At 55.3% G+C, this 24,653-nt stretch overlaps 1 protein-coding gene and 1 long non-coding RNA gene across 4 annotated transcripts in view; one reads left to right on the top strand and one right to left on the bottom strand.

The window, feature by feature from the left end:
• The window catches only part of SCARA3 (scavenger receptor class A member 3), a 38,803-nt gene extending 31,394 nt beyond the window's left edge, over positions 1 to 7,409 (top strand). For all 3 annotated transcript variants that reach the window (XM_084623884.1, XM_084623885.1, XM_084623886.1), the window contains one exon: positions 3,438 to 7,409. In XM_084623884.1, coding sequence (XP_084480010.1) covers positions 3,438 to 3,868 — 431 coding nt within the window. In that variant the 3' untranslated portion in view covers positions 3,869 to 7,409. The remainder of the gene's footprint in view (positions 1 to 3,437) is intronic.
• A 1,921-nt stretch (positions 7,410 to 9,330) lies between these two features.
• LOC311519096 lies at positions 9,331 to 24,202 on the bottom strand. Its single transcript, XR_014711202.1, has 2 exons — positions 24,061 to 24,202; positions 9,331 to 11,948 (listed from the first exon to the last, which is right to left on the bottom strand). It is a non-coding gene; the product is annotated as an uncharacterized lncRNA (long non-coding RNA).
• Positions 24,203 to 24,653: the final 451 nt, after the last annotated feature.

Below are 24,653 nucleotides of genomic sequence, written 5' to 3' on the forward strand. Positions count from 1 at the left end.
CTGCACCTCCCCACCCCTCCACTCCCCACCAATAGACACTCACCCCCCCACCGTAACACACACCTCGCAATGCACCTCCCCACCCCTCCACTCCCCACCAAGAGACACTCACCCCCCCACCGTAACACACACCTCGCAATGCACCTCCCCACCCCTCCACTCCCCACCAAGAGACACTCACCCCCCCACCGTAACACACACCTCGCAATGCACCTCCCCACCCCTCCACTCCCCACCAATAGACACTCACCCCCCCACCGTAACACACACCTCGCAATGCACCTCCCCACCCCTCCACTCCCCACCAAGAGACACTCACCCCCCCACCGTAACACACACCTCGCAATGCACCTCCCCACCCCTCCACTCCCCACCAAGAGACACTCACCCCCCCACCGTAACACACACCTCACCCTGCACCTCCCCACCCCTCCACTCCCCACCAATAGACACTCACCCCCCCACCGTAACACACACCTCGCAATGCACCTCCCCACCCCTCCACTCCCCACCAAGAGACACTCACCCCCCCACTGTAACACACACACACACACACATCACAACGCATCCTCACATCCAACCCTCTCTCCCCTCTACACCCATATACACTCACCTACCCACCATAACACACACATACCTCATCACAACGCATCCCCCCACAGCTCCAACCCCCTCTCCCCTGCACACTCATATACAAACAGCCACATACCATAACACACACACATCACAACGCATCCCCACACCCAACCCCCTCTCCCCTTCATACCTATATACCCTCACCCACACACCGTAACACACACATCACAATGCACCTCCAACCGACACCCTCTCCCCTCTACACCCATATACACTTACCTACATACCATAACGTACACACAATCACAATACATCCCCACACCCTACCCACTCTCCTCTCCACATCCACATCCACTCACCCCCCACCGTAACACACACATCACAACACATCCCCCTGCACCCAACATCCTCTCCCCTCTACACCCATATATACTCACCCATACACCATAACACCCCCCCCCAGTCCCAAAGCATCCCCCCCACACCTCCAACACCATTGGCTCTGGGCCGCTGATGCTGTCTTGCCCGCCCTCCGGGCTGCCTCTGGAGGGAAGACGGATTATCCTTGATTATGGGATGTGCAGAGCGCGGGCTGGGCTGGCTGCGTGCCCGGCTCTGCAAGGACACCACGAGACACGGCCGCAGGGCTCTCTCTCGGCCGTGGCCCACCCAGCCCTGCCAGACTTGGAGGCATTCATGGACCGACCTCAGCTGCACCCTTACTGGGTTGCCCGCTCCTCTGCTGTCATTAACGGGCTCCTGCTGTTCACCCGGCTTCCTCTCTCTCTTCCCGTCCCCAGTTTTATCATGCCCCATGCGGTCACTCGAATGGCCCTGTCTCCGGCAAGGGGGCCAGGCCTGGGACCTTCCCCATCCACCGGCAGCTCATCTATTAGCAAACCACCTATGTCTAGCCGGTCATTTGTGTTGTAGGGCGCTCATTTGTCAATGACCCTGCTCACTCTCCTCCCTCCTCCCCGATCAGGGCTGGCTCCTTTAATTAAGATAATTCACCCTGGCCAGCAGCTGGCTTCCCTGTTATTACCCTCCCCGCGAGTGCCCCCTAGTGCCCCAAAGCGTGTGTTGCAGCCCCTCACTCCCCGTATTAAATCAGCACTGGACCATCTCAGCCAAGCCTCTGTCCCGTCCTTCCCCTGGGGTCTGATTGAGCGATGTCTCCTGGGTTTTCTAATGACTGCGGGATTGATCACGTGGGGGTGAGCTTAGCAGCGTCACGGGCCGCTGGAGTGACGGGCTTGTCGAGCGTGTGTTGGCTTCGTCCCTCCCGTAGCTGCCCTGCTTGCAGGATAATAGCCTATTACTGCTGCCTCGCAGGGGAGCTACCCCGTCACCTCGGGCAGCAGCAGCTCTGAATTCTAAAGCCACGGCCCATTTCAGGTCTGCCGTGTCTTGCTCTGTGATGAGGGGGGTCTGACCCACACAGGGGTGCTATAAATAACACTATCATCTATATCCAACCCCTGCCCAAGCAGCTACAGAGCTCTCCCTCCCCATCTCCTGCCCCCCCCACCCACCACTGGACAGGTGCCTAGGCCCACTCTCCCACCTCAAACCCTTCCCCAGCCTAGTCACTATTCCCCCAGCTGTACAGGCAGACTTCCAAACCCCGCCTTCCAGCTGTCGCATGTTCCCCCGCACCCCGGCCCCAGCTCTCCTGCCTCCCCCTGCTGCCAAGCCAGCCCCACTCTCCTATTGAGCGTTGAGCCTGGGTGCCTTTTGGAAAGCGCTTTGGGAACCTGCTGGGCGAAAGCCAGGGCATAGGAATTACTTTAGCGACCATTGAAATGCAGCCACCTCTGGGATGGAGCACAGCAGCTGGTTGGCAACACACTGCAGCCAGGGCAAGAGAAAGCTGCAGGAGGGAGTATAGAGAGGGAGAACATTGCCCATGCTGGAATTTGGCCAGGACGCCCAGGGTGCTCCAGCACCGGGGAACCTCCTATTGACATCCCATATTAGCTAACCCCCCTCTAGCAGCATGTTGCAGTCCAGAGACAGAGCATGCCTCTAGTGCTTAGAGGTGAAGGGGGAGCAAGGGTTAATCCCAGCTTCCCAGAGAGCAGGGAACCTCCCTGGCACAAACACACCCAGCTCTCCTGGCTGCCATTCTTGTTGCTGTGGTCCTGTTATGGAAAAAGGGAGCAATGCAAAACAAGCTGTGGACCTGGCAGGGCCGGGCAGTAGGTGCAGTTCCTCCCACAAAGCCCCTAGCTTCAGACAGTGCCTCGCTGTGTGTCTATCTGCTGGCAGGGCCGCTTGAGTCAACACATGACGGCATCTCTAATGGGCAGGGAGGGTAAACAGGAGGAGCTGGCAGGGGATGGGCACCTGGCGCCTTCCCTTGGCTCCTGCTGGTGGACTTCTCCATGTGGTTCCCAAGGGATGCCAGTCAATTCCACAACAGTCTCCCCCAGCTGGAGATCGGACAATTACTCAGACACCAGCCATTTCCTGGGAGCTGGACGATTAACCCCAACGATTCTGGCAGAGGGTCAACCCGCTCTCCAAACCCTGGGGCGGGGAGCAGGGGCAGAAAAGATGCTTCCCTCCCTGGGTGCATTGGCTAGGCTCCCTCTCTTCTGTGACACTGAGCAGGGTTAGGATGGGGTAGGCATCTCCCATGTGATTCGTGCCCATGGACTTTGGTCCTTCGTTGCCTTAATGTGTCATCCGCCTGGGGTGGGGCGGGGGGGTCTCCAGCTGCAGAGCTCAGTGCTGTCCAGTGGCATGCCCCTTGCGGGGCAGGAGGACCACTCAGGCTCCCATTGCCAGGACACTGTAACCCAGGTAACACTGGTTAACGATGTTCTGCACTCACCACTTGATCCTTTCCCCCGCAGGTGTGCCTGGCCTCCCTGGACCCAGAGGACTCAAAGGCGACATGGGAGTGAAGGGGCCCGCAGGAAGAAAGGGGGAGAAGGGTGATGCCGGGGGCCTGGGCTCTCCTGGCCCACAGGGCTCCAGAGGACCTCCAGGCATCCCAGGCCCTCAAGGCGAGAGGGGACCTATTGGCGTGAAAGGCGTGCCGGGCTTTAAAGGTGCTAAGGGCAGCTTTGGGCAAGCTGGCCTCAAAGGACAGATGGGCCTGAAAGGCGACATAGGCCCTCAGGGGCTGGAGGGAGCTCCAGGGCCAGTGGGTCCAGCAGGGCCACAAGGGAAGCCAGGGATCCCAGGGAAGCCAGGGTCACCAGGCCAGCTTGGGCCACCGGGTCCGAAGGGAGACCCCGGCGTGCGTGGGCCCCCAGGCTTACCGGGGCCGCCGGGTGTCTAAGCCAGCCCCACCCGCAGCCCTGCCCTACGGGACGCTGGCCCAGCTGGGACGGGGAGGGGAGGTCTCTGCAGTGCTGAGTAAATGTGCCATCTGGCTGGAGGCGCATCCCAAGGTCTGTCACCAGCATCCCCCTGGCCCTGCAGGAGATTCAGCCGGTGATCCCAGCAGGCAGCCCGACCCCCCACATCCCTCCCGGGACGTCCTGCCTGAGCAGAGCGGCTGGGATCCCCGCTCACTGTTAGGACCTGGATCCATGCTGACCTGCACAGTGCCCCCAGCAGCCAGCACCCGTTGTTCGTTCACAGGCCCTCAGAGACAGCCAAGGGCAGCACGGCCCCCCCCGGATGGGAAACCAGCGCTGTCCACATCCTGCCCTTCCCTTTCCAAGATCCTGCTTGTTCCTGTTTGACCCAGACACGCGGGGATGTTTGAAAGGCAAAGAGCTAAATCTTCGTGCGTCAATGGGAGTGCGTGTGTGTGTGAGAGAGACTCTGGCTTCGGGACTCTGCTAGGCCTTGCCAAGAATGCACTGGGCTTTGCCCTGCTGCTGGGATCTGGGGAGCTGGGCCCAAGCAGGTTTCCCATGTCTCCCTTTCACTGGCAGAGCTTGGGCGTTTTGCTGCCTGGCAAAGATGGACGTGCCTCCAGTCGCATCATTGCCTTGGTTTCCATCATCCACTTCTTTCCCTGCAGCCTCTGCTCCAGACCTCGCTCACTGCAAGTGGGTCTGGGCACCGCGCTCTCATGCCACAGCTGGTTGGGGCCATCCCTGAGCATCCCACAGTTCTGTATTCGGACACTTCGATTCTCCCTCCTGACCCGCACGGCAGCCAGTTGGGCTTGGTCCAGGTGGCCTCAGCTGTCGGTACCCGTTCAGCTCCTGGTAGGCAGAGGCCCACGGCACCATCACCCACAATCTCAGATGGCACCCTCCCTGGCCGCTTGCGATAGAGGGGCCAAGGATCGAATGATCCCTGGAATCCCTGCTCCCCGTGAAAAGGGTTCCCTCTAAGTCAGGATCGAGGGATTTGGGGAGCAGACACTGTGCCCTAGGCAGCCAAGCCAGCAGGCTCCAAATTCCCGTGTAAAACCTCCAGCCCCTTTGCATCGAGAGCCCCTAAGAAGGATGCTGACAAATTGCAGGGGGGTCAGAGAGGAGCCATGACTGATGAAAGGGTCAGAGAACGTATGCTATGGTGACAGGCTCAAGGAGCTCAATCTATTTAGCTTCACAAAGAGCCGGGTGGGGGTGACTTGATCACAGTCTACAAGTATCTAATCATGGGCTCTTGAGTCTAGCTGAGAAAGGTCCAACACTACGCAATGGCTTGGAGTTGAAGCTAGACAAATTCAGACTGGAAATAAGGTGTGCAATTTACAAAGTGGGGGGTACTTAACCATTAGAGCAACTTACCACGGGCCGTGCTCGATTTGTCATCAGTGCCATTTTTAAATCGCGATTGGACTTTTGTCTCAAAGCTTCTGCTCTAGGAATTATTCTGGGGCAGGTCTCTGGCCTGTGTCATGCGGGGCGGGAGAGGGGGGGTCAGACTAAATGATCACAGTGGGCCCTTCTGGCCTTGGGATCCATGAAAAGCTCATTTGACAGCTACCGAGGCCCTGGTGACCTGCCGAAAGCCACTTGCTGAGCCAGGGGTAGGGCTGGCGTTAGACCCAAAGCCCCTGACTCCCTGGCCGGTGGCTGATCAAGAGGAGCACCGCTACCTCCGTGGCTGGTCTGCACAGCTCGGAATCGTGTTTAGATCGCCCCGTGCTCATGGCAGAAGCTGGGTGGGAGTCAATGAGAGGCTAGGAAGGGGTAACACAGCGAGTCAGCCAGACAGCTGGGAACTGAACCCGGGTCTTCGGATACCGGCTGCGGGACGCGGCAGTCCCTGGCAGAGAGCTGCAGGAGCCGGCGCCTGGCGGCGGGAGCCAGTAGACCAGGGTTTCGCAGGAATTGGCAGACTGGCTCAGCCCCGCGGCCCAGCTAGCCCAGCATCCTGTCTCCGGCAGCCGTTAGCATCAGATGTTTCAGAGGATGGTCTGAGACACCCTTCCCTCCCCCCACCAGTTGCTGATGAGGGAGAACCTGCCCCTGACAAAGCGCTAATCCTGATCGCTAACGGTTAGTTATAAGTCTGGATAGTCCTGTTATCCACAGACATGCCCAAGTCCTCTTTGACTCATGCTCAATTGTTGGCCTCAATGGCCTCCAGTGGCAGTGAGTTCCACAGACTAACTGTGCCTTGTGTGAAAAAAATATTTCCTTTTATCACCTTCTCAATCTGCCCCCTTCTAATTTTCTTTTCACGTCCCCCTCAGTTTCCCCATCTGTGAAATGGGAACAACCAGACCCCCCCCCCCGCCACCAGCTTCAAGAGGTGTGGCTGGAGAGTGCTGCTTGTTACAGCCATTTGGGCCTGTTTGCAGCGGTGGGTTAGATAGAGACGGAGGGAGATCTGCCGCTGGCCCAGCTCAGTCCCCATCTGTTCCTATTCAGCAATCCATCACCATGGGGTCAATGTCTGTTGGAGCATGGGGGAACCAGCCATGGGGGGGACTTTACACAGCTGCAGCGGCTGGGAAGTACAGGGGGGAGCAGGAAGCTAGTGGTGGGGAAGGAAGGGGAGGCCTAGAGAAGTGGCAGAAGGCCGGGGAGAGGCACAACGTGGCTTTTGGGGAGCACCCAGGGCGGTGGGGGAGGCTGAGCTGTGGGACTGGGGTCATGAGCCAAATGGAAGAGGAAGTGTTTGGTGGGAGACAGTGCTGGGGAGCAGTCTGGATGGGGGGCCTAGAGGTGAAGCAGGTTGGGGGAGGTCTCGGGCTGTCTGGGGAGCTGGGGGGGATTGGGAAGAGGAGCGGTGAAGAGGCTGGGGAGACCCTGGATCTGAGACCCTGACCGGCAGGCGGCCCCAGCGCTGCACCAGGATGACGGGCCCAGGCCCTGCCTCTGTTCAAACATGGGGCCCACGGTTCATGGCAGGCACAAAACTTTGGGCAAAACGGCCTCCCAGAGGCCCGTGGGAACACAACACTCAGCCTCGCTATCTGAGCCGGCCCTGCCCCGGAACAGCCACTGTATTATGGTTCAGACCCTGCCTCTCGTGCTCTGAGCCCGGGCTGGCGTGGGCGTCTACCTGCAGGACCGTCCCACCCCATCCCCCAGCCTGCCTCAACCCCCCAAACCCACCTAAAACACCAGCACGCTGGGGAGTGCCCGGTCTGGCTGTCACCCCCGTGCCAGGCCCGAGGAACCCATCCCCTAGACAAAGTCCCCTGCCCTTCCCTTGAGAAAGGGACAAGCGCTTGGATCTGGGACCAGGCAGCCGTAGGGCGGGAGCGGGTCCTGCCCCGTTCCTGCTGAGCGCCGAGGGTGCCGTCCGCGATGAGACATGTCGCAGGCTGGTGTGATGTCGCGTGTGTGCTACATGGTGCAGCTGGGCTGCGTCATCTCCTGCCCTTTTCACCCCAGTATCTACCTACGATATAGTGGCAAATGTATTCCTGGCTCAATAAAGATACGACTGTATGGGGAGAGCCCGCGCCCTGGCTTTGTGTGTGCGGCATTTCCCATTGCTTTGATGTTTAGGCAAAGAGACGACTGCCCAATGCACGGCTGGCTCCTGGAGACACCCCACTCCCGGCTGGCACCTCGGGGGGTGAGGGGCTCCCCTCCTGACGGGGAGATTTCAGCATCAATCATGCTGGCAGGCCCCAGATTGGTGCTGACCAGCTGTTTAGGGACAGCAGGGATGGAAGGGTGGACCCTCCCCGCATGAGGAAGGGAGCAAGAATTGGGGATCCAAGAGGAGACACCTCCTGCCGCCCCCAAATGAAGCCGGGACTCACTGGGTGTGTCTATAGCAGGGTTACTCAACCTGCGGGTCACAACCATGTGGGAGGGCCAGAGAGGTGGGGGAATCAGGTCCTGTCCCCGGGAGGCTGGAAGACCTGTGGGGGTCAGGTCCTGTCCCTGGGGGAGGGTTGCAGACCTGCCCCGCACTGACCCCACAGTGGCAGTCTGCAGCTCCAGTCCAATGGGGCTGGCTGGGCTGCTCCCCACTGCGGAAGCTGCGACCGGGTGCACGGGGTTCACAGCACCACTCAGCTTCGGCCCCGCCACCCCTCCGGCATGACGGCAGGAGATCGGCCAAGCCGAAGTTGAGCAAGCAGCACTGCGCCCCCATGCATCCGGGCACATGCCGCTCGCACACGTTTTGACCCAGCCCCTCTGATGTGGGGGCCTTGCTTGCAGACCCTGGCTGCAGCAGTCGCACCGCCCAGACCAGCAAGCCACGCCGAGCCTGGAGCTGTTGCTAGGGTATGCTCGGTGCACTTATTTAGTGCTTATTACGTTCCCGCCTGTCTTACTATTGTGGGTAAGAAATATTTCAGACATCCGATGGTTTTTGCACTAAAGCTCTTTCCAGGGGCACGACCGACCATCAAGGTTTACAAGAACCACGGAGCGATCCTGCAGTCCCGGGGTGTGATCGCAGGTGGGGTATTCACAGCGGCAAAGCTCCCAAGATGGGTAGTTCACCAGTACAACAGAGCTGCTTTCTGAGAGGACATGGGAGGCTCTCCACTGCTCCCAGCTCCTGCGGCCGCTCCGGCACATCTGGCCCCCTCCAGAAAGAGGTGGGCAGTGATCAGCTGGTGTGGCTCAAATGACTCAAGATGTTACAGGGCTTTTCCCCTCCAAGGGGAATTGGCCTTCTGAAACCTCTGTCCACCCCCCACCCCACCCCACCTGGCCCCAGCCAGATCCATTCCCTGGGAATGGCAGGCACCAGCCATGCCCTGGGGTATCAACTAGAGATGGAAGGTATCTGGACTGCCAGATTGGGGTGAGGGAGGATGGTCCCCCAGGGCATCTTGGTGAATGTGACACTTCCTGGGGGTACCCAGCGTTGCCACCTGCCCTTAGCGTGAGGGAACCTTGTCTGTGCCTGCCGGAGGTCAGCTCCCCGACTCCACCAGCCCCCGGCAACTCAAGCACTGCCCTCCCCCAGCCTACGCAGACCCTGCTCTCTTGCTGCAGATTAGCAATAGCTACACCCCGACCCCCGATCCCTCTAAGCATCACCCTGGCACGCCCAGCCCCTGGCCCACTGGATGCTCCCCGAATTCACAGACCCGCTTGTCACACTGTCTGGAGGCACTCACAGCCGTGAGTCCCCACCCCCGGGCAGACTGTCGAAAGCAGGGCAGACACCCCAAGCTGGTGGTGTGAACTCCTGGATCTCTGCAACAGTCTTACCATGGGTCAAAGACAGTCCCCTTGGGCTCTCCGGATCTATGTTACCACCAGGCAAGCTGGATTTAGAGATCCCTGGTCACTTACACCAAAAATCACACCACATTTAGGTTGCTCCCAGTGCCAAGAGACCAGTCACTTACTGCAGATCAACTGGTACTCTAGATCTTACACCAAAGACAACGCCTGAAGACAATCCTGGCATAAAACTAACCGTTTATTAACTAGGAAGAAGAAATGAGAGTCATTTTCATGTTAAAGCAAGGAAACATACAGGCACCTGAGTTACCATCTATGGTTCCTAAAGGTGACAAGGCTGTAATAATCTGTCCCTTCAAAATGTCTTTCAGGGCGGACCCAGGTTGACCCCGGGGGTCTCTGCTTTAGCTACTGTCTCTGGCCCCGTGAGAGTTCAAAGAGACGATGCTTTTTCCTTGTGAGGCATTTTTATATCTTCTTCCCTCGGAAATCAAGCTGATAGCAACAGTTCCCACACAGGTCCCTGCTTCATGCGGGTGGAGGGGATGCACTTAAAAAAGTCTTTGATCCTTGATCTAGCACAGTGATTCTCAACCAGGGATACACGTACCTCTGGGGGTGCGCAGAGCTCTTCCAGGGGGTACCTCAACTCATGTAGATATTTGCCTCGTTTTACAAGAGGCTACACAAAAAGCACTAGCCAAGTCAGTACAAATTAAAATTTCATACAGACACTGACTTGTTTATACTGCTCTATATGCTGTACACTGACACGTAAGTACCATATTTATATTCCAATCGATGTATTTTATAATTATATGGGGAAATGAGAAAGTCAGCCATTTGTCAGTAGCAGTGGGCTGGGACACTTGTATTTTTATGTCTGATTTTGTGAGCAAGTTGTTTTGAAGTGAGGTGAAACTTGGGGTACGCAAGACAAATCCGACTCCTGAAAGGGGCACAGTAGTCTGGAAAGGTTGAGAGCCCTGTTCTAGCACAATGGCTCATTTGTGTTTAATGAACAGGATTTAGCATCTTCTAGTTAGAGACCGTCGTCTGCATTCTACAAGGCTTTCTCTCTGTTCATAAACGATCCGGAAAAAGGGGTAAACAGTGAGGTGGCAAAATTTGCAGATGATACAAAACTACTCAAGCTAGTTGAGTCCAAAGCAGACTGCGAAGGGATCTCACAAAACTGAGTGACTGGGCAAGAAAATGGCAGATGAAATTCAAGGTTGATAAATGCAAAGTAATGCACATTGGAAAACATAATCCCTACTATAAATAGAAAATGATGGGGTCTAAATTAGCTGTTACCACTCAAGAAGGAGATCTTTAACTGGGTGATGATTTAACTGGGAATTGGTCCTGCTTTGAGCAGGGGGTTGGACTAGATGACCTTCTGGGGTCCCTTCCAACCCTGATATTCTATGATTCTATGATCTTGGAGGCATTGTGGATAGTTCTCTTAAAACAACTACTCAGTGTGCAATGACAGCCAAAAAACAGAACAGAAAGCTGGGAATCATTAAGAATGGGAGAGATAATAGGACAGAAAATATCATGTTGCCTCTATATAAATCCACAGTACGCCCACATCTTGAATACTGCATGCAGATCTGGTCTCCCCATCTCAAAAAAGATATATTGGAATTGGAAAAGGTTCAGAAAGGGCCACAAAAATGATTAGGTGTCTGGAAGAGCTTCCGTCTGAGGAGAGATTAATAAGACTGGGACTTTTCAGTTTCGGAAAGAGACAACTATAGAGAGATATGATAGAGGTCTATAAAGTCGTGACTGGTGTGGAGAAAGTAAAGAAGGAAGTGTTATTTACTCCTTCACATAACACAAGAACTCAGGGTCACCACATGAAATTAAGAGGCAGCAGGTTGAAAACAAACAAAAGGAAGTATTTCTTCACACAACGCACAGTCAACCTGTGGAACTCCTTGCCAGAGGATGTTGTGAAGGCCAAGACTATAACAGGGTTCCAAAAAGTACTAGATGTGTTCATGGAGGATAGCTCCATCAATGGCTGTTAGCCAGGCTAGGCAGGGATGGTGTCCCTAGCCTCTGTCTGCCAGAAGCTGGGGATGGGCGACAGGGGATGGATCACATGATGATTCCCTGTTCTGTTCATTCCCTCTGGGGCACCTGGCATTGGGCACAGTCAGAGGACAGGATACTGGGCTAGATGGACCTTTGGTCTGACCCAATCTGGCCGCTCTTATGTTCTGCTCTGTTTGATGAGTTACATAGTCACAGAGGTTTACAGCGCAGATGCTGGCTATCACTTTATAACCTGGGGTACAGGTGATTGAGGACAATACATGCAGTGGCTTACAAGCATTTTTAAAAAACACGAAACACCACTCATCAACTGAACATCTGATGTCCATTGTGGTGATGCTAACACACAGGGGAGCAAGCCCGCTTTCCAGCGATGCATTTATAAGTGTCCACTGAGGCCTGGGCACGAGCTGGCATCTGGTCTGCCAGCGTCACACCGCTATTTCCAAAGGAACAGTCGTCCCCCCTGCCCCCCCCAGTTTACCAGTCACCCCTCCGGATCACCGCGCCACTTCACTGACAGCACGTAGCTCCGACTGCCCCCTTCACAGGGAACGCTGGGTTCAGTCACTGAAACCAGCCGACACCGCGGTGCTCGCTCCAGGTGCAGGGACTGCGCTGATTAGACAGTGACATTATACTGCTGAATAACAACAAGGTAGAAGGGGTCCACGGTTATTCAAAGCCAGGAGAGACTCGGTCACAGGAGAGACTGGAATATCAACATTGTTTCAAGACGAGCCAAGCAGGAGAGCGCCTGATTGAAGCCTATGAAATAATGGATGATTATGAAGCAGGTAAATCAGGAGTTCCTTGTATCATGCGCAGTGTTAACTAGAAAAAGGGGATACCAGTGAAACTGTAAGCCAAGCCTGCGGCCAGCTTGTCCCCTAGGGGAAGGGTGTCTCTTTGCACCCCAAGTTATACCCCCAACAATCCATTGTCTTCACTCATAGACAGGTTATGCCCTCCCCGCCCCCCCGGCCCCCCCCTGGTTTTGTTTTTTTCCTGCAGGTTCCTTTCCTGTTGCTTTTACAATGGCTTGGTTTGGCTTGGACTGCAGACAGGCCTCCATTGCGACATACCCAGTACTCAGTTTACAGCTAGCCAGACTGGGAGATAAGCATGAAAGAAACTTGTTTATCACCTTCTGGTGACCAGCCCCAACTCACAGCCCTTAAGCCCGTAGTTTAGTGGGGACACATTACTCCTTCCCTTTTACCAGTACAGACAATTCACAATGATTGGGCTTTCAGGAGAGACCTTACTTGACACCCTTTGATGATTATGTCGAGATCAGACCCAGGGGATCCCTGTACACTCTGAGGCTGCCCCTAGTGAGCATCAAGGGGTCACATTGGGGCCTCGGTGGATCTTGCCTTCCCCATTAAAGCACCGATTGGGGATCGCTCGGGGAGCGCCCCTGTTAGTCTAACACCAGGTGGGGGACTGACAGATCAGTGGAGCATCTCCCACCTCATCAGTTCCCCCATGATTCCAAGGGGGCAGCTGTTCTCCTTTCCATTGTCTTCTCTGCATGGCCTAGTGGCCTGCACACAGGCCTGAGTGCCAGGAACTCTGGGGTTCTACCCCTGACTTTCTGTGTGGCCTTGGCAATTGATTCGACCTCCATGTGCCTCACGGGGACGGGGTGAGGCGTGCAGGGAGGGAGCGTGTTAGAGAGCAAACCGCAGCCTGCGGGCACCCTGAGGTGGAGAGGGGGCAGGAACCGCAGTGGAGATTACGGGCTGGACTAGCAATGGTGCTCAGGGCTGAGGAGCATCAGTGGAGGGGCTCAGCCTTGGGGTAGGCCCCAGCCTCATTCCTAATATATCCCGGCCTCATTCTCTGGGCATCACCCAGAGGCAGGGTCCTGGAGAAAAAAAACGTGTGGCTGTGAAATTAGAGCGTGCCTCATAACGCACACACAAGGGGGCAGAGTTAAGGGCATACAGGCTGTCTGGACGATGGCACTGATGGGCTTTTGGTATTCTTTCTTGGATGGAAACACCCGTTCTGATTCCGCACTTCCTTCCACGTTCAGTACCGTCCTCATGAGTGCAACCCCACCGATTTCACGCGCCTTGGGCTGGCGGGCGTAGAGAATGTGCGCCTGTGTGTGGGTGTGAGTGGGTGTGAGTGAGTACGAGCGTGCATGTAGGTGTGCGCTTGTGTCCATGGGGGTGGGGTGGGGGTGGGTGTACGTGTGCGTGGGTGTGCATGGGTGTGGGTGGGTGTGCGTGGGTGTGAGCGTGCATATGGGTATGCGCTTGTGTCCATGGGGTGGGGGTGGATGTACGTGTGCGGTGTGGGTGGGTGTGCGTGGGTGTGTGGGTGGGTGTGCGTGTGCACACACATGTGGGGGGGCGGGTGCGTGCATGTGCCCCCCCCAAAGTCTTTAACTCACAGTTCTGATTGCTCATTTGCTACCCACATAGCTAGTAAACACCCAGGAAATCACCCGTTTAGGCAACGTTACAATCCCGACTGGCTGTCGCCCGCCCAGCTACTTAGCAGGACGTATCCCAGAGCCCGCAGTACACTGTGCCTCCCACGACACTCCCACCCTCTCCCTCACAATCGCACTCAAAGAGCCCACCTGAATTCAAGGCCCTGCCGCCATTCTGTGCTGCGACCTTCAGCGCACTCAGCGTAAGCACATTGGGTGGCATTAGGCCAGATCTGTACCCCGAAGGATGCCAGGCCTGGCCCCCGATATAAATTAGAGCAACCCCCAGGCTGCTCTAAATGCTTTAGCATCCAAAAGGGCCCACCAGATCATCTGTCTGACCTCCTGTAGATCACAGGCCACTGACAGTGTCAAGTGGAGTGCCCCAGGGGTCGGTCCTGGGGCCGGTTTTGTTCAATATCTTCATAAATGATCTGGAGGATGGTGTGGATTGCACTCTCAGCAAATTTGTGGATGATACTAAACTGGGAGGAGTGGTAGATACGCTGGAGGGCAGGGTTAGGATACAGAGGGACCTAGACAAATTGGAGGATTGGGCCAAAAGAAATCTGATGAGGTTCAACAAGGACAAGTGCAGGGTCCTGCACTTAGGACGGAAGAACCCAATGCACCGCTACAGACTAGGGACTGAATGGCTCGGCAGCAGTTCTGCGGAAAAGGACCTAGGGGTGACAGTGGACGAGAAGCTGGATATGAGTCAACAGTGTGCCCTTGTTGCCAAGAAGGCCAATGGCATTTTGGGATGTATAAGTAGGGGCATAGCGAGCAGATCGAGGGACGTGATCGTTCCCCTCTATTCGACATTGGTGAGGCCTCATCTGGAGTACTGTGTCCAGTTTTGGGCCCCACACTACAAGAAGGATGTGGATAAATTGGAGAGAGTCCAGCGAAGGGCAACAAAAATGATTAGGGGTCTGGAACACATGAGTTATGAGGAGAGGCTGAGGGAGCTGGGATTGTTTAGCCTGCAGAAGAGAAGAATGAGGGGGGATTTGATAGCTGCTTTCAACTACCTGAGAAGTGGTTCCAGAGAGGATGGTTCTAGACTATTCTCAGTGGTAGAAGAGGACAGGACAAGGAGTTATGGTCTCAAGTTGCAGTGGGGGAGGTTTAGGTTGGATATTAGGAAAAACTTTTTCACTAGGAGGGTGGTGAAACACTGGAATGCGTTACCTAGGGAGGTGGTAGAATCTCCTTCCTTAGAGGTTTTTAAGGTCAGGCTTGACAAAGCCCTGGCTGGGATGATTTAACTGGGAATTGGTCCTGCTTCGAGCAGGGGGTTGGACTAGATGACCTTCTGGGGTCCCTTCCAACCCTGATATTCTATGATTCTATGATTCTATGACAGCAAGCAGCCCCCGCACACGAAACCCCAGCTTTGAATGGCTGTCTATGGGCCACTCTGCTGCCCCAGAGAGCTGGAGGGCCATGTTCACCCTTCCCATCCCCCAGCACGTTCTGTACCAGGGGCTGCAAGTTGTGGGGGCCAGGGGCAGTTAGGGCTCCGGGGCTGGTCCTGCTCTCACCGGCACTGGACTAACTTGGCAACCTCGGGCCCGGTTTGCACCAGCATAAGTGAGAGGAGACCCAGAACCCGGTGCCGAGCTCTCTATCATGACGTGCTGCGTGGGCCGCATTGCAGCATGACTGGCTCAGCGCCCTGATCAAACCAGCCGGGGAACTCAGTCAAGCAAACAGACCCTGCGGGGGCCTTTCCACATTGTATCCATCTGATCCCACCCCTGCGCCAGCTGTCCCAGTGCCAGCAGCTAAGAGAGTGACAGTCAGAGGTTGGGAGGCGTCGGTTTTCACCGCTGGAGCCACCAGTCTGCTGGCCCTGGCCGATAACCGGCTCCGGGGGCTCTCCGTGTCCTGGGAATCTCTGCCATGGCTGTAGCTTGGCCTGGCACAGGAAAGGAAGAGGAGCCGGACGAGTCCCCCGGGGAACAGCCTTGGTAGCTACTGTGGCCTTTGGTTCTGTTTACACAGGGGCCCGCGACTGTGGGTGCATGAAAGGGAAAGCGAGCGGCATAACCACTAGCCGCATGGATTAGGGGGAGCCAGAGCTGGAGCCAGATGGGGAGAGTGAATGCAACGACACCTTGCTGGGATAAAATTACCGGGGGAGAGCGCCCCTCCGGCGACGGGCACAAGCCCAAGAGCTGCTGGGACCAGGAGGAAAAGTCCCCGTGTGTTGGACAACCAGCCAGAGGTGTGACTCTCCAGCGGGGGCAGGACCCTGCTGTCCGTCATGTGGACCCTTGGCCTAGTCCTGGGACAGCCCCTATGGCCCTGTTTATTTCCAGTTGGAACAGAACTCACAAAACTGGGGGACTGGCAACGAAATGGCAGGTGAAATTCAATGGGTCTGAGTCTGCGACAGCATCCCGCCCAAGGAGCCACAGAAGCTCAGGAAACCACCTCTGCATGGTCTCGCTTCAGCAAGGCTGCTAAGCAGGGGGCCGTGACTTTCAGTCCCTGGGGCAGATGGGAACCGATGAACAGGGGGGTGAAAACACCCCCACGGGGCCACACAGGGTGGGGTGTGCAGCAGCTCTCTCCACAGCGAGGAGCTTGCCTGGGAGTCTGCCCATCATGGCTCCAGGTAGTACCAAAGCCCGCCTGGGTCCAGACCAAACCCCGCTCTGGCTCGGTGCACGGCTGGATGGGCCGGTGGCTCCCCGCAGGACAGAGAAAGCCTGTAACAAAGTCCAGCTGGCGAAACCCCCTCGTCCCGTGGCAGAAAGCTTGCTGGGATCGAGTGACCGGCCTGCGCCGAACCCAGACTCATTTCCCTGAAGTCACCGCTCGTTCCACGGGAAACGGGCGACGCCAGGAGGGAATTACAGAGAGGCCCAGCAGCCTCCCCTCCAGAGACCTGTGCCGGCGCCCGATGGCTGGCAGTGGCAAGGGGTCGAGGCCGTGCAGTAGATGCCGGGGTCCAGGCAGTTGGCTCCAGGCCATCTTCAAGTGGCTCTCCTCCTGGCGCTGGGTGCCGAGCGGGGAGGGGGGTTGGGTGGACAGAGAGCTCTGTGTACTGAGGCTGCACGTGCCAGGCAGGAAGGGTTTGGTGGCAGGGAAGGGGATTTGGGCAGCCCCCCGACCCCGGGCACCCAGTGACAATGAGACACACTGAGGAAGAGTCTCCCGAGAGTATCTCATCTACTGGCTGGCAGCGAGGTGGAGGAGACAGGACCCAGCCGGCCTTGGCCAGCTCCAGAGGCCTCCCTTCTGTGCTTGGAGGAAACGCAAGCTCTGGGCTGAAGCGCCCGGCCCCTCGCTCACCCCCCAACCCCCAGCACTCTCCCCTCAACCCCTGCGCGGCAGGAAGACACCGCTAGCGCTGATCCCTAATTTCTACATGGCCTGGAAGCCAAGCACCTCCGGCCCTTCGCAATGGGAACGGCAGATGCCATGGGAACCAGCAAGCCATGAGTTGCAAAACGCTGCAGCCAACTAAAATTGAGGGTTTGACATAAACCCCTGAGATCCGGCCGGGCTCAGCGCTGTGGGAGGGACTGACGTTGTAAATCAGCTGGGGACGGGGGGGGAGAGCAGCCTGGGAGGGGAACAAGGGAGCAAAGACTCAGCTCTGTTGCCCCCGTGGATGATCTGAAAGGCCAGGAGTAAGCTGTACATCTCCATACGCACGTAACCAACTGGCCAGTGGGGGTGTACGCACGTGTGTGTGCAAGTAAGCATGTGTGCAAGTGAGCATGTGTGCATGTGTCCCTGCCCTATACTGGGAGGGGTCCTAATGGATCTACTGTGTGTCATAGGCCTTATAACTGCCACCAGCTAGTGGAGATTCTCCTTTAGCCCCAGTAGCAGGGACATGGGCTTTTGGAACTAGAGGATCTGAATTCCAGAAGGGCCGAGTGACTGCAGCCCAGTGACAGCTGTCGAGGTGGCCCCAGAGTTTTTATTCTGGACACGCGTGTTTAGCTCAGATTTTCCACTGGGAAATCTCCTTGCTGGGTCCCAATTGCCCAGGTGCATGCTGGGATCCAGGGTCTGATTTTCACCCACAATTCCAGTTGGCAGCAACGAGGCCTGCGAGGGGCCAGCGGTGCTGGAAAGCAGCTCCTGCGTGTCTCTAGCTGGGCTCCCAGAAATGGGGACAGCCAAAATCAAGGGCCTCAGGTCACACAACAGCTTGCCCGAAAAGGAGAGAGAACCCAGGAGTCCTGGCTCCCAGACGCCTGCTCTCACCACTAGCTGGCTTTCCAGCAGCCCTTTGGCCCCTATGTTGGCTTTTAATGCAAAGACTCGAACAAACCGTGATCACCCTGCAGCTCACCACTTTGCTAGCCAAGCTGAGAGCTCTGGGTTCGTAGCCAGGCTCAGCCCAAGCCCTGCTGGCCAGTTCCAGAACCGGAGCTGAGTCTATTGGCCCCAAAGCTCGGGGCATTTGGGTTGGTGTGCACAGGCTGGCCCTGTGCCAAGATGTCTGGGTCTGCGCCATCCACGCACGAGACAGATCTGAGCTTCCCCAGAGCCAGGTCCGGGGCGAAGATGGGGTGGGAGGGCGAGAGATGTCACTTTTAGCCTCCCCGGGTTCTGGGGCCGTGCGGGGTCCTGCTTGGCCCCTGCTGGAAGTCAGAGCAGCCTCAGGATGCTTGAATTTACGCTGTGCTGCCCGTGGCCCTGGACGGTCTCCGGGACATGAAGAACAGCCACGGTCCAACCCGCTCCCCGCCCCAGGGGCTGAGAGCAGGACCCTGACGTACTTTGTGCTGGAGCTGTTGTCAAAGGGCTGGTTCCACCCACGCTAAGGCCCTTTGCGATGCACAGAGGGACAAAGCACAGGTCCCAGGTATCTAGGCTGGGCTGAACTCTGGGAGGCAGGTCACACAATCCATGCCACCAGGAGACTGTTGTCCCGTCTCCTGCCGTGGCTTTGAAAGCAAGGATGACCCGGTGGAACAAAGGCATTTCCCAGAGCTGAAGCACAAGCTTCATGCCTTGCGGGAACCGATACGCCTGCAGCTCGGATTTCAAACAGCAAATGTCCATCGGCCACCATCAAAGGGAAACAAACGCCCCGGCAGCCGAGCCAGAGGCTGGTTCTAATTAGGGGTGATTCTGGCGCGAGGCAGAGGAAACAGCCTGGAAAGAGTCTGTAGAAAACTCTTCGAGGGAAGGGGCGAGCAGCCCCGACGCTGAATCAGCAAGAGGTTTGGCACGTTCTTCTACCTCGAGGTTGTAGTTCACGGCAGGTGATGGGCCCAAGCCGAGAATTTCAGCCCCAGATCCAAACCACCCCGAAATCCGGGCATGTTGCATCCAGGGCTCTGGTGCAGTCCATTTTTAAAGCTGCAGGCCTGCTGGCAACTTCAGAGCCACTCCGCCCACGGCCATCTCTCCCGTGGCGGCTGCTTGCCTCGGCTCTGCATGGCCTAGGAGCTGGCTGTGCTGGGAGTGCGTTGTAAGTGAGACGCTGGTGTAAACTGTCATGGGCTAAGAGGGAAGGTGCTCTCATGGTTCGGAAACTGATTAAAAGATAGGAAACAAAGGACAGGAATAAATGGTCAGTTTTCAAAATGGAGAGAGGTAAGTAGTGGTGTCCCCCAGGGGTCTGTTCTGGAACCAGTCCTATTCAACATAGTCACCAATGATCTGGAAAAAGGGGTAAACAGTGAGGTGGCAAAATGTGCAGATGATACAAAACTACTCAAGATACTTAAGTCCCAGGCAGACCGCGAAGAGCTACAAAAGGATCTCACAAAACTGGGTGACTGGGCAACAAAACAGCAGATGAAATTCAAGGTTGATAAATGCAAAGTAATGCACATTGGAAAACATAATCTCAGCTATACATATAAAATGATGGGGTCTAAATGATCTGTTACTGTTCAAGAAAGATCTTGGAGGCATTGTGGATAGTTCTCTGAAAACATCCACTCAGTGTGCAGCGGCAGTCAAAAAAGCGAACCGAATGTTGGGAATCATTAAGAAAGGGAGAGATAATAAGACAGAAAATATCCTATTGCCTCTATATAAATCCATGGGACGCCCACAGCTTGAATACTGTGTGCGGATGTGGTCTCCCCATCTCAAAAAAGAGATATTGGAATTGGAAAAGGTTCAGAAAAAGGCCACAAAAATGACTAGGGGTATGGAACAGCTTCCATATGAGGAGAGATTAATAGGACTGGGACTTTTCATCTTGGGAAAGAGACAACTAAGGGGGGATATGATAGAGGTCTGTAAAATCACGACTGGTGTGGAGAAAGGGAATAAGGAAGTGTTATTTACTCCTTCTCATAACACAAGAACTAGGGGCTACCAAACGAAAATAAAAGGCAGCAGGTTGAAAACAAACAAAGGAAGTATTTCTTCACACAATGCATAGTCAACCCAAGGAACTCTTAGCTAGGCTGGGCGGGGCTGGTGTCCCTACCCTCTGTTTGCCAGAAGCTGGGAATGGCGACAGGGGATGGATCACTTGAGGATTCCCTGTTCTGTTCATTCCCTCTGGGGCACCTGGCACTGGCCACTGTGGGAAGACCGGACTCCGGGCTAGATGGACCTTTGGTCCGACCCAGCGTGGCCGTTCTTCTGTTCTTACGGGAAAATAGGCAGTGACTAGAGCTGGCAACAGGAGGCGGCCCTCAGGGACATGGCGTTCCTGGGTCCTCTGAGACCAGTGAAACTTGTGCTGCCCCTTTACAGGACTTTTTAAACTCTTGCCATGTCCCCATCTGCTCACCCCCAGCCGCACATCGATCCACGCCCTGTGTCTTTCTCACACTCTCACCTCTGTACCCTCCTCCATGCAGTCCCCTGATAGACCCCCACCCATCATGCGCCCACGCTCCTTCCAGGTCGCTGACGGACTACAACCCTCCCCCCACCTAGGGAATATCTCCTGGCCGGGTCTGGGACTCGGAAGGTGTGTGTGAGCCATGCTGCCGTGGTGCCCCACATAGGTCAGACCAGGGTGGGGTGAAGCTCATGACCTGTGACCCAGAATGGCCATCACTGCAGCGAGAGGGGGACCAGGTGTCTATGGCCCACTCAGTCTGCTATCCCCACCGCTTCCACCAAAGGAGCCAGGTAGTTCCAGATGTGATCTGAGTTTCGGTGAGGAGGAAAAACGGGGGTCCTGTCCACTAGGAAATAGACAATTTACAAATAAGACTTGGGATAAAACTTTGTTTTCCACATGGACCAATAATACAACTTTGACAATACACAAGGTACAGAGTCATATGTCAAGCCTGTATAGATTGGAATATGGTTCGCATTAAAGACTAAGTGAAAGTTTGTATTGTTGAAGGATTTTCCACTGGCGGTCCAGAAACTTGGAGGAATTATTTTCCAAATTTTATTGAAAGGTTAAAAGTAATAGGTAAAAAAACTTGTTCTTAAATATGACATAAAAGAAAATGAACAAATGCCTTTTGTGGATTGAATAGAATCTCTCCCTTAATTAAGGAACCCTGGGGCGGGGAAGATATAAATCATATTAAAAGTGAAGGTAAATCTTCGCCAATAAATGATGAAATCCCATATGGATTATGGAAAAACCAAACCAAATGTCAAAGCTTAGTAAAAAATGGAGCATTGACCATATCTATTTAGCATACAGTGATTATATATGACATAACATGTTAGTTAATTGTAACACAATAAATGAACAATAAACTCAAATAACTGGCTACAAAAGGTTTAGAAAATCTGACCCAGGAGGGAAGTGTGAAGAAACCGGGTACCTTTAGTCTTGAGAAAAGAAGACTGAGGGCAACCTGGTAATAGGCTTCAAATCCGTGAAGGGCCATTACAGAGAGGACGGGGATCAGTTGTTCTCCATGCCCACGGATGGGAGGACAAGACATAAAGGGCCTTATCTGCAGCAAGGGAGAGCTAGGTTCGATATTATGAAAAACTTCCCATCTCTCAGGGTGGCTAAGCTCTGGCTTTCCAGAGAGGTTGTGGAATCCCCATGACTGGAGGTTTGTAAGACCAAGTTGGACACACCCCTGTTAGGGATGGGCCAGGTTTACTTGGTCCTGCCTCAGCGCAGGGGGCTGGACTAGACGGCCTCTCGAGCTCCCTTCCAGCCCCGCGTTGCTATGATGATTATACCCCCATTTTATAGCTGGGGAAGTGAATCCCAGAGAGACTCAGACTGAAGTTCTTAGCAGAGCTCTGTTGCTTAGGGAGGTGATTTTTCACTGAACCCTCGCGTGGGTACAATTATCCCAGGGTAGCTTGTGCCAGTCAGGGGAACCGACATCAGCTCTCCTGGTATGAGCACTTCTAGAGCCCTATCACTGCATCTGCGCTGGAGGGTTTAGCTGGCACAGGTACACCACTTGGTCCCTCCTCACCTCAAAGTGACTTGCCCATGGATGGTCACAGAGGGAACCTGTAACAGAGCCAGGCCTTGAAGCCAGGTCTCCTCACACCGAGCACGGCGCTCCGACTACAAGGGCAGCCGTGCTGAGCTCTTTGGCTGGCAGCGTATGGGAAGTCAAGGAAAGGATTCCCTTTGATTTCAACAGGAACTGAACCAGACCTTAAGTCTAGACATGCTGACACAGAGGCATGCAGCAGTCCAGTCATTTGCAGTCAGCCCATCCCCTGCTGTATTCCCCACAAGGGCCCCAGGAGCTGATCAGCCAGGTCACACACCTTATCTAGCTTTCCCATCATTGCTCTGGCTGCCGGCAATGGGGAGGGGCCTGGTGTAGATGAGGTGCTGGTGCCGTGACAACCTTGTCACCTAGGAGGAGGCAGTGTGGTCTAGAGGATAGAGTCCCAGACACATGGGTTTCTAGTTCCGGCTCTGCCATTGGCCGGCTGGGTGACCTCTGGCAAGTCACATCACTGCTCTGTGCCTCAGTTTGCCCATCGGTTACCTGGGGATAATGAAACTGATCGATCTCAAACCCTGCTCAGAGCAGTGCTTAAAATCCCAACTGGCTGTCTCAGCTCAGGCCCCAGCATAAAAATGCCAGGGTAGACAGGAGGGCAGGTGGGCGTGAGTTGTTTTCCTCTCTCTGTAAGTGGAACAGATGGTGTCTGCTGGCAGCCATCTCTCCCCTCTCTGCCTCCAAGCCAACTTCACTCTGTGTACCAGGTTTCCCTGGCATGGGGATCTGGGCTACAGCCGCCGGTGCCAAGAGAAATACACAGCTCAAGGGAAAAGCTGGGTTGGATGGCTCTCCCCATCTGCAGCATGGCAGAGGAGTTGGTTTATTTCAAGTGGCTGGCAGTGCTGCTCCCCACACCCGACCCCACTTAGCAAAATTTATGGGCTTGTTTCACTGGCTTCCTGGAGGCTCTGGGGGCCTGGCGGCAGCCAGCCCTGATTTCTATTTCTTGAGAAGGAGAAGAAAGAGGATCGTAAGTAGCACAGGGCTGTCTAGTAGCCAAAGCCGGGTGCTGGCAGCCAGGACACCTGCCTATTCTAAGCTCTAGGAGGGAGAGTTGTCTGGTGGGTAGAACTCCAGGCTGTGAGTCAGATCGCCAGGAACTGGCATTGGGAGGGTATCAAAGCAAGAGTCAGGACGCAGCCTGGGTTCCAGTCCTGTCTCTGCCACTGATTTCCTGTATAACCTTAACCAAGAGTCCCAGCCCCTCTTTAGGCCTCAGTTTCCCCATCTGTAAAATGATGCTCACCTCTGAGAGAAGGGGTGGGGCTTATGTTTGCAAAGTGCTTAAAGAGGCCACATAAGTGCGATGCATTTGTATGAGCCTGCATTACGGTTCTGCTATTATCACGCCCCTATGTCCATTGACGCTCATGCCGTTTTACAACAGTGTGGGTTGGGCTGGAAACACTTCCCCATCTAAGACCCTGTTTTCAGCTGCTTATAACTTTGTCAAACTTCAACCATTTAGGCTAAAAGTTTTCATGTCAGGTGTTGGCCTCAGGCTGAACGATTCTGGAAAAGTTCGGAGATTTGGAAACCATAGCATGTGAGCATGTAATTAAAGACCGTATCATACTGCATACACACAAGGGGGCTGAATTAAGGTTACACAGGCGAGCTTAATTCTGGCATGCTCTATCTTTAGAGCACTTGGCTTTGCAGCCTTAATAAATGTCTTTGAACATAGTTTTGTGTGTGTAATAACACAGAGTGTGAGAAAGGCTGCTCCAGTGCTGAGGGTAATAAGCTGAGATCTGAATTCAATCCCCAGTTCTCCCACAGACTTTGTGTGGGGCTTCCCCATCTCTGTTTAGACTGCAAGGTCATTGGGGCAGGGGCCGTCTCTCCTGCCATGTCTGTGCAGCGCCTAGCACAATGAGGTCTTACTCTCATTTGTGGCCTGTAGTCATTTCTATGAACTTCAGCTGACTTCCTCTGGTTCTGCTGGTGGGGTTCACCCCATGTCCCCTTTGCGGGGTGTCCTCCCTGCTCTGAGTCCCGTTGCCGGAACCTCACAGCTACTCACCTTACAGAGATCGCGGGAAGGGACAAAGGAACGGCTACAGAGGCAGCTGCTTGTGCTGAGCTGAGCGATTCCAGGAGGCCTTGGAGAGAAACAGCAACGGCTGCACTCCGGGTCCACCTGTGGACACAGGTGGGCAGAGACCTGCTGTGGGAAAGAGCAGCAGGGTGCATCAGAAAAGCTACAGAGCCCCCTCCTCTCGCTCCTCCTGGGTATACGCAGGACTCCCTGCTTTATACCGTTCGGCCTCGCCCCGCCCTGGGAGGATAACCCTGGTGGAGGCGGCTGTGCGGCCAGACGGGGCTGGTGCTTTGGCTTGGCCCGGCTGCCGTATTTGCTGAGCAGGGCGAGCGTGGGAAGTGCAGGCTGGGGCAGGCCCTTGAGGACTAATGCAGGAGGAGATCACAGCACGAAGGCACCTCCCAAAGGGTCCCCAGCCTGGTGGGTTGTGGTGGCCGACCATCTGTGTTACAGAGCCTTCTCTGTGCCGATCCCCGCTACCCCAGCCCTGGGCTCTCCACACAGCTCTGCCGATGCCCCTCAATCCTGACCCAGAGCCCCCCTTCCCCACAGTGCCAGCCCTGGGCTCCCAATAC

This window comes from Lepidochelys olivacea (assembly GCF_965140295.1).
Source record: "Lepidochelys olivacea isolate rLepOli2 genome assembly, chromosome: 3".
NCBI lineage: Eukaryota > Metazoa > Chordata > Testudines > Cheloniidae > Lepidochelys > Lepidochelys olivacea.